Below are 12,324 nucleotides of genomic sequence, written 5' to 3' on the forward strand. Positions count from 1 at the left end.
TCTATATCACAGCTACCAAGCTGAGAAAGTGTAAAGCGGTGTGTTGAGCGAGATGTAAATTACCAGGAGCATATAAGATCCACATGTTTGCCACATGCCCTGTTTTAAAATATTTCTAGGGCAATGTGTTAGCTAAAAGTTCAATTGCTTCAGGTGACAATATCAAATATGACTGGGCTTAGTAAGCACAAGCACAATTTATTTGTCTTTTTACCCACATTAGAAACAGTTACATATTGCAATATGAAAAGCATTGTCCAGCTAGAAATCTCACAATGGGCTCATTAAGTTCTTGATATATATACAACTGTGAAAAGAAATAAACTGGAATAACCCTGATAAAAGATATATTAATGTATGGGGGATATTCACGTCAAACAAGTTTGTTGAATTAACATAGCCAGCCCTGCTAATGTAAGTAGGAACTGATAATATTAATATTTCTTTATGTACCTCCAAGTTGGATTTATATATTGGTGAACCTTTTCTTTATTGTACATTGATGATCCTGTCAATAAAAAAAGAATCCATCAGAAGTACAAGTTGTTTACCTTCCGTATCACACTTTTTGGTGGATACTTTATTTAAACGCAGATTCCTCACTGACCCTCCTGCCTCCCTGTTCTGTTGAATGGACTATTTTTCCCACCTCAAAAGGTTCAATCCTAGAGATCTTCACACAGGTCAAGCCAATTTGCTTCTGTGCTCTGCAGTGTTAGGGGGCGGAAAAGCCTTAGAAAACAAGCATTTACAATGCAATGGTTTCGCCTTTGGAAAAGTTAGAGCTATTGGCATTGTAAATGACAAAATTTATGTTTATGTATTCATTTTGAAAACAGATAAATAAATGGCATTGTCATTTACATTGCCATTAGATTAATCTCTCGCAAATGTGAGACCTATTGTACCCTACGGACGAGCTCAGCAGACAGCAATTACTACCACACACAGACACCCAGAGCCACACACACACACACCCAGAGCCACACACACACACACACCTAGAGCCACACACACACACACACCTAGAGACACACACACACACACCCAGAGCCACACACACACACTCCCTGAGCCACACTCACACACACCCAGAGCCACACACTCACCCAGAGCCACACACACACACACCCAGAGCCACACACACACACACCCAGTGCCACACACATACACCCAGAGCCACACACACTCACACCCAGAGCCACACACACACCCAGAGCCACACACACACACCCAGAGCCACACACACACCCAGAGCCACACCCACACCCACCCAGAGCCACACACACACACACAAACACACACACACACACCCACCCACACCCAGAGCGAACCACACACACACACACACCCAGAGCCACACACACACCCAGAGCCACACACACACACACACACCCACCCAGAGCACCCACCTGGTCACAAGTGGGGCCCGGGAAGGGAGGTGCCTTGGGAGCAAAACGTGGACAGTGTTACGGGGTGGCCGGCGGCCACACACAGCGGGGTGGTGCCGGTGAGGCCGTTAACGTGTGTGGGCTCCATTAAAACATGTCCGAGGAAGAGATGATACTGGACGATTGGGCAATGTGGCTGGATGGCACTGGGAGCGATCAACAGGAGGCGGGCAATCCAAGAACAGAGGACGACAGCAACGAGACACGCAAAGACGTAAATAAACAAAATGCTGTTTACCTGATAAGGAGAGGACTGAAATCGCGCAACCCACCCCTGCAAAACACACGTCCAAAATGGCCAAAACATCACGGGGGGGAAAAAAAAAAACATCCGCCCACCGCCGCATGACGTTTTAAAAAGGGGCGGAGAGGGAAAAAAATCGCCGGAACGCCCACGAATCGCCTCGCACAATGACGGACGCCTCTCTCTTCCAATGGCTAGCCTCCATTTATGGTGCTAGCCAATGGAAGACAGAGGCGGGACAAAGCCACATACTATTCTCAAAAGATGTCGCCTGCGCGAACGCTGCTGCGCAGTGGATCGCCAGGCGAAACCTAAAAAGTGGGGGGTCTGTGACCCATTGGCCGCTCATGGGTGTGTTTTCTGCCCGCAGATGTGCATGGCGAAGGGCAGGTTTCCCACGGGGGATTGGATGCAGGGACTGGCCACACACCAGGTGACCAACCCCACTCTTGGCCCACTTGGGGTTTGACCACAGACGTATCATAAAATTATGTTAATTTACATTTAAAACAATATAATTCATTGAAAAAAACAAAGGTTACGTGGAGTTATATGTAAGATTGTAACTTACGTTATAAAAAGTTTGTAAGGGTTAAGTGGAGTTGAAGGTAGATCTTCTAATAATGAAAAACGTTTTTAAAACAAAATGAAGTTCGCCAGTTACATTTAAATCACCCAAGTATAACTTGTACAGCTATGATGCACTGCTATGACATCAAATATTACATCACTGAGGACACCTCAAATCTATGTGAGTGCAAGTTATGCTTCAATCATTTATGTATAAAAGGGGAATTTCAGTGATTTTTGTGCTTAAAACTTTTTTAGTATTTGAAGACCTACATATAACTCCACTTTAACCTTTGTTTTTTCTCTGAAAAAAATATATATGTAGGCCTTGACTTCCTTAGTGCCCTGGTTAGTGCGTTCTAAAGCTTCATAAACATGCAAGTAAATTGTGCATACCGGACACACTGACAGGTGGTCCCCCGGAGGTGGCAGGCACCAGGCAGCTGGCTCAGACCTACTGGCTCCGATGCCAGGCCATGAATGGCTGCCCTGCCCCTGGATGGAATCGAGAATTTCTGTTCTCTTAGAGAACACAAGAAAGTGAAGCACCATGTTTGAGAGCGACTTCTTTCTTGAGGAACTCCAATGGCATGTGAGGGAAGGAGCACTGTTTGCATTGCAGCCCTTGAGCTAATAATGGGCGTTTCAGAGGGAGATCTGTGAGATACAGGGCATGCTCGCCTCCGAGCCCTGGCATAAGCACCCACCTACCTGGACTAGAGGTCACTCGAGCCTGGGCTCAGCTTATACTCGACTCAAAAGCCTTCCAGTGCGCTCACATGCGGGATTGAAGCCTGCGGCTTGGCTAAAGATAGCTGCAGCCAGCACCCCAACCCACTGTGCTACCGCCGGAGAACGTACAACCGGGGATGCACGCATGTACTGAGCTCTGGAAACAGGTCGGGTACCTTCCTGAGGTAGACTTAAAGGAACTCTGTAAGGACTGCGTCCTATGAGCCAGCGGTGCTGGGTGAACCCTAACGCCTGCCCCGGTCTCCGACCTAATGCGGTCAGCTACAGATCACTTGTGTGAATGCAGTCAGGGCCAACTCAATCCCCATCCTTCCGAGGTCGGTAAACGGAGAACCTCCAATTTAGGCAATAGTAGCGCCTGTTATTCGCGGCACTTGGAGATGATACGCGTGCGTTACAAAGCTCTACACAAACATAACCAATCAAGTATCAATATAGAGAGAGTGTCATTTCCTTCCCTAGTAGTGAGCGTCAACCGCCGGGTGCACCCTTGCACCAGGCAGCCCATGTGTAGACAGCGCTGCAGAAGGACCTGCGTGTGCTGGAGGGGGGGTGTGAACACGCAGGCAAGGCCGGTCTTAAAGAAATCATATACTCCCAATGACTGCCCTTGTCTCCGTCTTATCAGAGTAAGGGCTGTCGTACTTACTGATCTTCACTCTCTTTTATTTCTATTTTTAGTTGAAATGTGTTAGCATTTTTACTTTTGCTCCTATATGAATCCAGTTCGAATACTACTTCTCTCTTCTGCTTTATAATTTACCTTTCTCAATTATCATTTGTAATGTACCTATTCCAAAGAAATATATTATTTGCTATCTCTGTTCTGTACAGAGATGCTATGTCTTTTCGAATGGTCTCTAGATCTGAAAGATGTTCATTTCAGCGCCCTAACACCCGAAGGGGTTTTCGTGGCGCTTCATTAAAAAAGTATATAGATGCAAATGAATGAATGCGTCCAAGGGAGAAGCCTGCAACCCGTGCGTGTGTCAGCCTATCTCGACCAGGCCACCTTGCCTGAGAGAGAATGAGGGTAAGCATGAGAGAGGACACGTATCCGTATTCCACCCCTCACTGTGGAGCAGAGCTGCGCAGGTTGCAGCCCCCACCCACACCTCCCATTCCCAGGCGTTTGGGGTGGGCGCGCGGACAGGAAACGCTCTGATTAGGCCACTTCCCACCACACACCGCCGCTCTTCCCAAAAGTCCCCCGGCGCACGTGGTGTTCATTTTAACACCGCTTTTCATAGCGCACTGAGGGACCGTCTGAAGGGGTGGTGTGGGGGGGAGGAGCGAGAGAATGGGCAGAGAGAGGGAGGTATGTCGGAAATCAAGAGAGGGGGAGAGGGAGTGAAGTAGAGCCAGGAATGAAGAGGACACACCTCCCTGCCCCCTCCGGGGTCCTGCAGCTCCCTGCCCTCACCTGGGTCCTGCAGCTCCTGCCAGTCTGTAACCCGGGGGCAGCGTCCTTTGAGCCCCCCACCCCCCCTCCCCCCACACACACACGGGTGTGTGCGCCCTTGAAGTGCTAGTGCACAGGGAAAGGGTGTGTGTTTCTGCCCAGCCTGCAACTCCCTGCCCTTTCATGGGTCCTGCAGCTTCCTGCGGGCCTGTGACCCGGGGGCAGCGGTCCTCTGAGCCCCCCCCAGACACACACACAAGCCCGGGGGCATGTGCCCGTGAGTGCTATGCACAGGTAATGGGTGTGTGTTTCTGCCCAGCCCGGTTGTGATTTAGAGCCAGTGAGGGAGCTGACGGGACCGGCTCTGGGAGGGGGACACGAGGCCCAGTGTTTCCGGGAGTAACACCCGCATCATCCGCCCAGGAGCTATCCCTTATCAGCCAGGACTGAGCCGAAAACCTGCCACCTACCCACGTCATTTGTCCACCCGTTGCGAGTTCACGATTCACTGTTTCCAATTATTATCTGTTGCCTTCGCTCGTTCATTCATGCGCCTTCTACCCTCTAATATTAACCAGGCCTTCTTCGTGCTCAGATGACATATGAGCTGTCTTCTTTTTACACTATATACGTCTTCTCGTCGATGCCCAGTTTAGTGGGGTAAAAAGAGGGAACCTGCAACACAGATCAGCCCCTGTTTCATGTAAGTGAGTTTGTTGCAATATATATGTTCTAATCCCGGCATCCCCTCCTAACCAAAATGGTGTGATCCTCAGCAACTCGCCCCGACTCTTTGTCAAAGTTCCATTGAACGATATAAAAAATGGAAGGGGTTGTAAGCATGAAACTCGATGTGAAAGTGTTGTCCCTTCGGTTTAAAAGCACCTAGGAGTCATTGGGTTCACAGCGTTGTGCTAAGCGAGTCCTTCCCTGAGTCACTGCACAGATGTTCAAATGTGTACTGTAGGTCTATGCGGTTATTGTCGGGATCCACAATTTCCCACTCTGAGGAGGCATTGGAATGAGGAGTACTGAAACACAAGACTTAAGACAGACCTGGAGAGAGCCCTGTCTGTATTTGTATTATTTGGGAAGCGGCGAGAAATGAGCTCGTAGGGTGTACCGATTGTTTATTTGTAATAATCTGCCCGGAAGAACGTCCAACAGGGATTGGAAACATGTATTTTCGGCCAGAGACCCCACCCACCCCTTCAGTGGGGGACAATGGGACTGGCCGGCACTAAGGGGAGCTTCGCATGGGGTTTTAGAGGGGCACGTGTGCCCTGAGCATCAGCAGCTGTGCATGATAACCCTAGAGTGTCATGTTCTATGAAAGGCAGCGAGTGGCACATGCATAGCGAGCCTGGCCATCAGAAGTTGTGCTAGGAGTAAGCCAGTGTCGTTTTGAGGTACAGCGGGTGAGAATTCGAGTGGGGGCACACTTGGGTGATGGCTGGCGGTGCCTGCAGTGTGTGCGAGTAAGGCTTGCCGTGGCCGGGCACAAGGGGCTGAACATCAGGAGCTGTGCCAGGCCCTCCCAGGGTGCCAGTGTGGAGGGGAGGTGACTCTGACACTGCCCCTACCGCCTCCAGAGACGAGGCTGCGGTGTTCTCAGTCGACTCTCGGTACAATAAACCCTCCGAGAGGCGTCGATGGCAGTCGTACTCCCTTCCACTTACCTGGGGCCCGGTGCATTTCCAGTGCATACACTGCAATTTTAGGTATGGCGAAATACGGTGGCGTGCCCAAGATCAGACAATGTGTGGTCTAGTACTGAAGGCGAGACCAGCTAATGCCAGCTTTGCAATACATGTTCTCAAAAAATGCGAGATTTTTCTTGCGAGCTGTCGGGGGTGATGGAAAGCTGACTTTGGCAACCTCGTTTGGCAACTCTGCTTGTGGCAACCTCGTTTGGCAACTCTGCTTGTGCCCGTCCGAAACTGGCAACCCACACGAACACCAGCAGCGAGTGTGCCCCGCGTTTCTCCTGTAACCTTAGTACACGCCGATCCTGCTCTTCAGTGCCACACTAACAATTGAGCGCCTTCGGGTGACGGTCCAAGAAGCGCCCACAGCTCATTGAAGCTAGACCAGGACGTGCTATATGGTTCAGGCCGTCGCTTTCCTGTCTTCGAGGGAGGGGCAGCGAGGCAGGGACTGATTGCCTGTATGTTTGAGATGCTGGATATGGGGGTGCAGGCACGGCAGAAATCGGCACCCACTCCGCGTCCCACGTGAAAGTATTTTTTTGACTCTCAGGTTCGCGTAGGACGTCGAAGTCACGAAAGAGGATTTCCGAGAGTCAAAAGGCGATGAAAATACGGATCATTATAATAACACGGTGCTTAAAAAGAATCCTCTGGTTTGAGGAATCTACTGCAGATATTTAGACTAGACCAAATCTGCACTGGATGGATTCCGCATTTTTGTAAGTGAGGTCGAGCGCCACTGGAGTGAGCTGGAGTCATTCACAGCACTATGAAGTTCACGACTTAAGTGAGCACGCTCTATAAACAAAATTATTATATAGGCGACACTGGAATGTGTTGCTCATTGTTTTGTTTGCAACCCACCCCTGCAAAACCCACGTCCAAAATGGCCAAAACATCACAGAAAAAAAAAAACATCCGCCCACCGCCGCATGATGTTTTAAAAAGGGGCGGAGAGGAAAAAAATCGCCGGAACGCCCACGAATCGCCTCGCACAATGACGGACGCCTCTCTCTTCCAATGGCTAGCCTCCATTTATGGAGCTAGCCAATGGAAGACAGAGGCGGGACAGCCACCACATACTATTCTCAAAAGATTTCGCCTGCGCGAATGCTGCTGCGCAGCGGATCGCCAGGCGAAACCTGAAAAGGGACCTCAGTGTGCCTGGGAGACACTTGTATGCGGCCCACTTGTAACTTCTGGAGCAGAACGATGTTGGTGGGGAACCGCACAACGCCACCTACTGATGTGCAGGAATACTGCTTTTCAGTTTCCAGATCCAATCTGCCAGCTGGGGAATATTCACAAAGTGAGGAATTTAAAAGTATATGAAGTATCCACCTGAAAGAGTGTTACCAAATGTAACTTGTTCTTTATTTATTTCAATGTTTTGTAGCACCCATATATCGCCATTTGTCCCCTTTGCTCCCCTAGGTCCCATACCTGCCAACTCGGTCATATTAGATGGATGTAACCCTCTTTCACTCATTTTTACTCTCCTGACAATGAAAATGTCTCTAAAGATTTTAATGGGAGTCACTTTCTTTTCAAACCCTTCAAACCCTTCAAAAACTGTTCATTCTCCATTCGCCATAGTGGGATTAAACATCTGACATCACCCTCATTGAAGAGTCAAAAGGTTGACCGGTATGTGTGCTATAATATGTTGTTACTCAAGAAGTAAGGGGTGGCTGGCTGAATAACCTTACACAATACAGAACTCCTTCTCCTGAATATGGTCAATCGTGAATAAGATACATCCCTGGAGGGACGTTCTCATTGAGAGACAATGGAATTGCAGTGTTGTATGGGTTACTGAATTTACAACTAAAACAATCTATTGGACCCACAAGTACTATAGAGACCTTATGCACACGGACAAAAGTTTATATGAAATGTCATTATTTTATTTTATAAAGGTTAAAAACTCATAGTAACATAGGGCATGTTATATGAGACAACAAGAAATACACTTACAATTTTTGCAAAAATATACACTCAAATGTTAAAAAACAGTAATGAAGATTAAAAAATGCTATCATTAGCACTGTGTACATCAATATGTTAAAAAATCACATTTGTTAGTCAAACAATCATAAAGGAACAAACTGTTGATGCGGCGTTTCGGTGCCCTTTGTTTTATTCTTGCACCTTCTTCAGGACTCGTTCCCTGTATTGTCACATCTACAAAGATCACAGTACATTTCATTAGGTCCCATTCCATTGTAACATCAATTGCACTTAGATTGATACATCTGTTTAATTTTGCCCTAAGATTCAGTAACCCTCACACATTGCAATCGTAAATTCATTTATATTATTCTAAATGCATCTCTAGTTTCCTGCATATTTGCTCAAAGATTTACATCAAAGACATATATCAGGGTTCTGTGCTCTAGATACATGTTGGATGTTGTCTAGACACCAGATCCAGGATAATAATTCACCTGGGTAAGTTATTAGGTGGAGGTAGAACGAATAAGGTAAACTGTCCTTGATGTTAATTAAATAAATATCTAACATGTATCTAGAGCACAAAACCATGATACATGTCCTTGATATAAATCCTTGAACAAATATGCAGCAATATGTGGTGGGGACTGTAGAGCCAATAAGGTAAACAGTCCTCGATGTGAATTAAACCAACATCCAACATGTATCTAGAGCACAGAACCCTGATATATGTCTTTGATGTAAATCTTTGAGCAAATATGCAGGAAACTAGAGATGCATTTAGAATAATATAAATGAATTTACGATTGCAATGTGTGAGGGTTACTGAATCTTAGGGCAAAATTAAACAGATGTATCAATCTAAGTGCAATTGATGTTACAATGGAATGGGACTTAATGAAATGTACTGTGATCTTTGTAGATGTGACAATACAGGGAACGAGTCCTGAAGAAGGTGCAAGAATAAAACAAAGGGCACCGAAACGCCGCGTCAACAGTTTGTTCCTTTATGATTGTTTGACTAACAAATGTGATTTTTTAACATATTGATGTACACAGTGCTAATGATAGCATTTTTTAATCTTCATTACTGTTTTTTAACATTTGAGTGTATATTTTTGCAAAAATTGTAAGTGTATTTCTTGTTGTCTCATATAACATGCCCTATGTTACTATGAGTTTTTAACCTTTATAAAATAAAATAATGACATTTTATATAAACTTTTGTCCGTGTGCATAAGGTCTCTATAGTACTTGTGGGTCCAATAGATTGTTTTAGTTGTAAATTCAGTAACCCATACAACACTGCAATTCCATTGTCTCTCAATGAGAACGTCCCTCCAGGGATTTATCTTATTCACGATTGACCATATTCAGGAGAAGGAGTTCTGTATTGTGTATGATTGTGACCCAATCCTTTTCCTGTCAGAAAGGGTAGCTCCCTACTCAAAACTTTCTAGATTGGCTGAATAACCTGTCATTTTTCCATGGTCCGAGTGGAGCCTTATACTGTTCTGTTTTTCTTATTTATAGAATGTCATCACTTTAAATAAAGTGCATGTCATGAAGTCTTCTAATTAGAAGTGAACCGTCTAAGGGCAGTCATCTCCAGTTGATTTGGGAATCTTAATGTACTGCCTACAAAGCTCTGCGCGCACAACAGCACGCCAGGGATGTTCTGTGTCACTACAAGTATATTCTGGGTCATCACTTCTTCCACAAGGAGAATTTATCATGCAACCTCATAAAATTGCGGTTATAATCTTTGGTTCTAATTTGAGCTGTCCAGCAGTTCCTCTTAGTTTAAAGATCAGCGTTTGTCCTTCGCTGAGATGTTCCCCGTTAAGTGCGAAGAAGTGCTGGCAGCCATAGAGACTTAGATGAGGCTTTTATTTGATTTATATCCTAAATTAATTTTTCAGTATGAATTCCAGGGTAGTTAGTTGTAGGGTCTCCACCTTTAGGCCACCATTTATGTCTCATTTGCTTTTTTCAAATATTTGTTTATTTGATGAAATAGCGCCTTGCATACACTTATGTTAATGCATCAGATGAAAAGATGGATGGATCCAGTAGGACCTGGGAGTCCTCCACCTTTTTGTGGGTAATCCAGAGCCTATGCATTCTTCCTTTAATTGGAAACTGTCTTAAGATGAAAATGTTTGATTTATAAAGTGACATTGTATTTATGATCCCTTATGTGTTTTCAGAACAAGATGCAGGATTGGATGCTCTCTCTGCTATCTTGAGCCGACAGAAGCAAATGGGCCACGACATTGGAAATGAGTTGGAGGAGCAAAATGGTAAGTGGCATCCTTAACTTATTGCAGAGATTTAATGAAGTGAAAATGTTTGTCTTCCTCAATCCCTGTCAGTGCAGAAGATGCAGCGTACTTGCTATCAAGTCAGTCGTGCATTCTTGCGAATTAAAAGAGGAAAGAAGGTATATGTAGAAAAATTATATTAAGCTGGCATTTTTATTTTTCATGTTTTTCTAAAAGCTCATCAAAGGTCCATATTTTTAAACCATTCATTTTTAACTGTTCTATCTACTAAAATTAGATACAAAAATTAAACGGAAACAAGTTCTAACATTGTTATGAATACTACTATGTGTATATGCAGATTACATCAAAGACACAATATTAATTTTAAGAAAGTAAACGTTAACCATGAAATCACCGTTCTACTTATTGTTTTGTATGTATAGCTGCCCAAATGATTGTCAGTTATTTATAGTTCTTCGTTGACTCTAAGAAATGTGCATGTACATTTATTCTGTTTTATTTCTCAAGCACTAAAAGAGCCTGTAATATTAACTGAGAACTTAACAGGTTGCTTGAAGGACAACTGTACAAAGCTCTTTCTCAGTAAACACTGCAAACTCGCTGGTTCTAGAGACCAGGCATTACCACATGCAGGCAAATGAACTCCACCTAGTGGATTTGGCATGGTAATCATCGAAATTAGGTGACTTGTGGAACACGTAGATTCAATTGATGTGCAGTTAATATAGCCGAATACCAGTTTGAAATGTTATGACATTTAATTGGGTATTATAGTGTGCCACTCTCAAGAGGCTGGGAGGCAATGGAAAGGTGCCATGGATAAGTGCTTAGGTTGAATTATGCTTTTTCACTCAAAACAAAACAGATTTATTTGAATTTGTTTTTATTTATAAACATGAACACACATGATATTGTATGTACATTTATATTACATTGTGATTTCACATTATCGTACCTTACACTCATACAAGTACGCTTGTACAATAAGTATGAATTCACAAGTACTTAAAACCCATCAAGATAATATTTTTACGGCCAGAACATATATCGCATCCGTGTGAGATATAATTCATAATGATGTCCCTTGAGTATAAATCGACAATCAAAAACTGCACTCACGAGGTTTTTCACACAAAGCATTGCTGCAAGGAAAAATGCTACAATTGTAATATTAAGAAAGAAAAAGTTTGCGACTTGCCTTAAAACGCAGGCAGTTGCCAAAATTCTGACCAACAAGGACCTGTGTAGAATAAATGCACCCTTTGTCAGTCAATCACTGCATATGGTGATTGATAGTCTTCATCCTTGCAAGTTATTTGTTGAAGATTGCAAATGTCCGAGAAGAAATAAAGATGCAACCTTTCTGAATATCATCTTGAAGGCCTACAGTCAGTACCACAGCTACAAATGCAATGCCCAGAATTAAATTAAGACTCTTGATTAGTTGTACGAAGATATCGCGAAAATAAATATTGAAGAAGTACAGCAGAAAACATTCTACAGGTATGTTAGATGGCTGCAGGCACATGGATTATGCGGAGTACCACTTAACCAATCCAAGCAATGAAGAAAGAAGTGATGTAAAAAAAACTAATGGTAAAGAACCTGATTGAGAAAAATGTATTTCTATTTAACATAATTAATATAACTTCAAAAGACTGTGCAGTCATCCGAATACTAGTCCGTAAACACCCTATCGAAGCTGGTGTGCGTAATCGTAGCTGCCATCTTAGCTCAGGAAACAACTCTTTACTCCTTGCACGCCCGGGATACCTGGAACTGGAAGTGCAATGCGCTCTTTCTCGTAGTTTCAGCGCCAGTGTGTGCCGGAAGTAAGCCGGACATGTAACGATAGAAGGCAAGAAGTGTTTTCTTTTGCTGCACTCGTTGGCTTCTTTCTTCCAGTGCTGGCCTCCCACACTGCAATCATGTCCGTATTCTAACAGCTTCGAGC

At 44.5% G+C, this 12,324-nt stretch overlaps 1 protein-coding gene across 2 annotated transcripts in view; it reads left to right on the forward strand.

Moving 5' to 3' along the window:
* STX8 (syntaxin 8) overlaps window positions 1-12,324 on the forward strand; it is a 1,246,356-nt gene that overhangs the window by 462,275 nt on the left and 771,757 nt on the right. For both annotated transcript variants that reach the window (XM_086930625.1, XM_086930626.1), the window contains exon 6: window positions 10,293-10,385. In XM_086930625.1, coding sequence (XP_086786751.1) covers window positions 10,293-10,385 — 93 coding nt within the window. The remainder of the gene's footprint in view (window positions 1-10,292; window positions 10,386-12,324) is intronic.

The sequence above is a fragment of the Lissotriton vulgaris genome, chromosome 7, assembly GCF_964263255.1.
Source record: "Lissotriton vulgaris chromosome 7, aLisVul1.2, whole genome shotgun sequence".
Classification (NCBI taxonomy): domain Eukaryota; kingdom Metazoa; phylum Chordata; class Amphibia; order Caudata; family Salamandridae; genus Lissotriton; species Lissotriton vulgaris.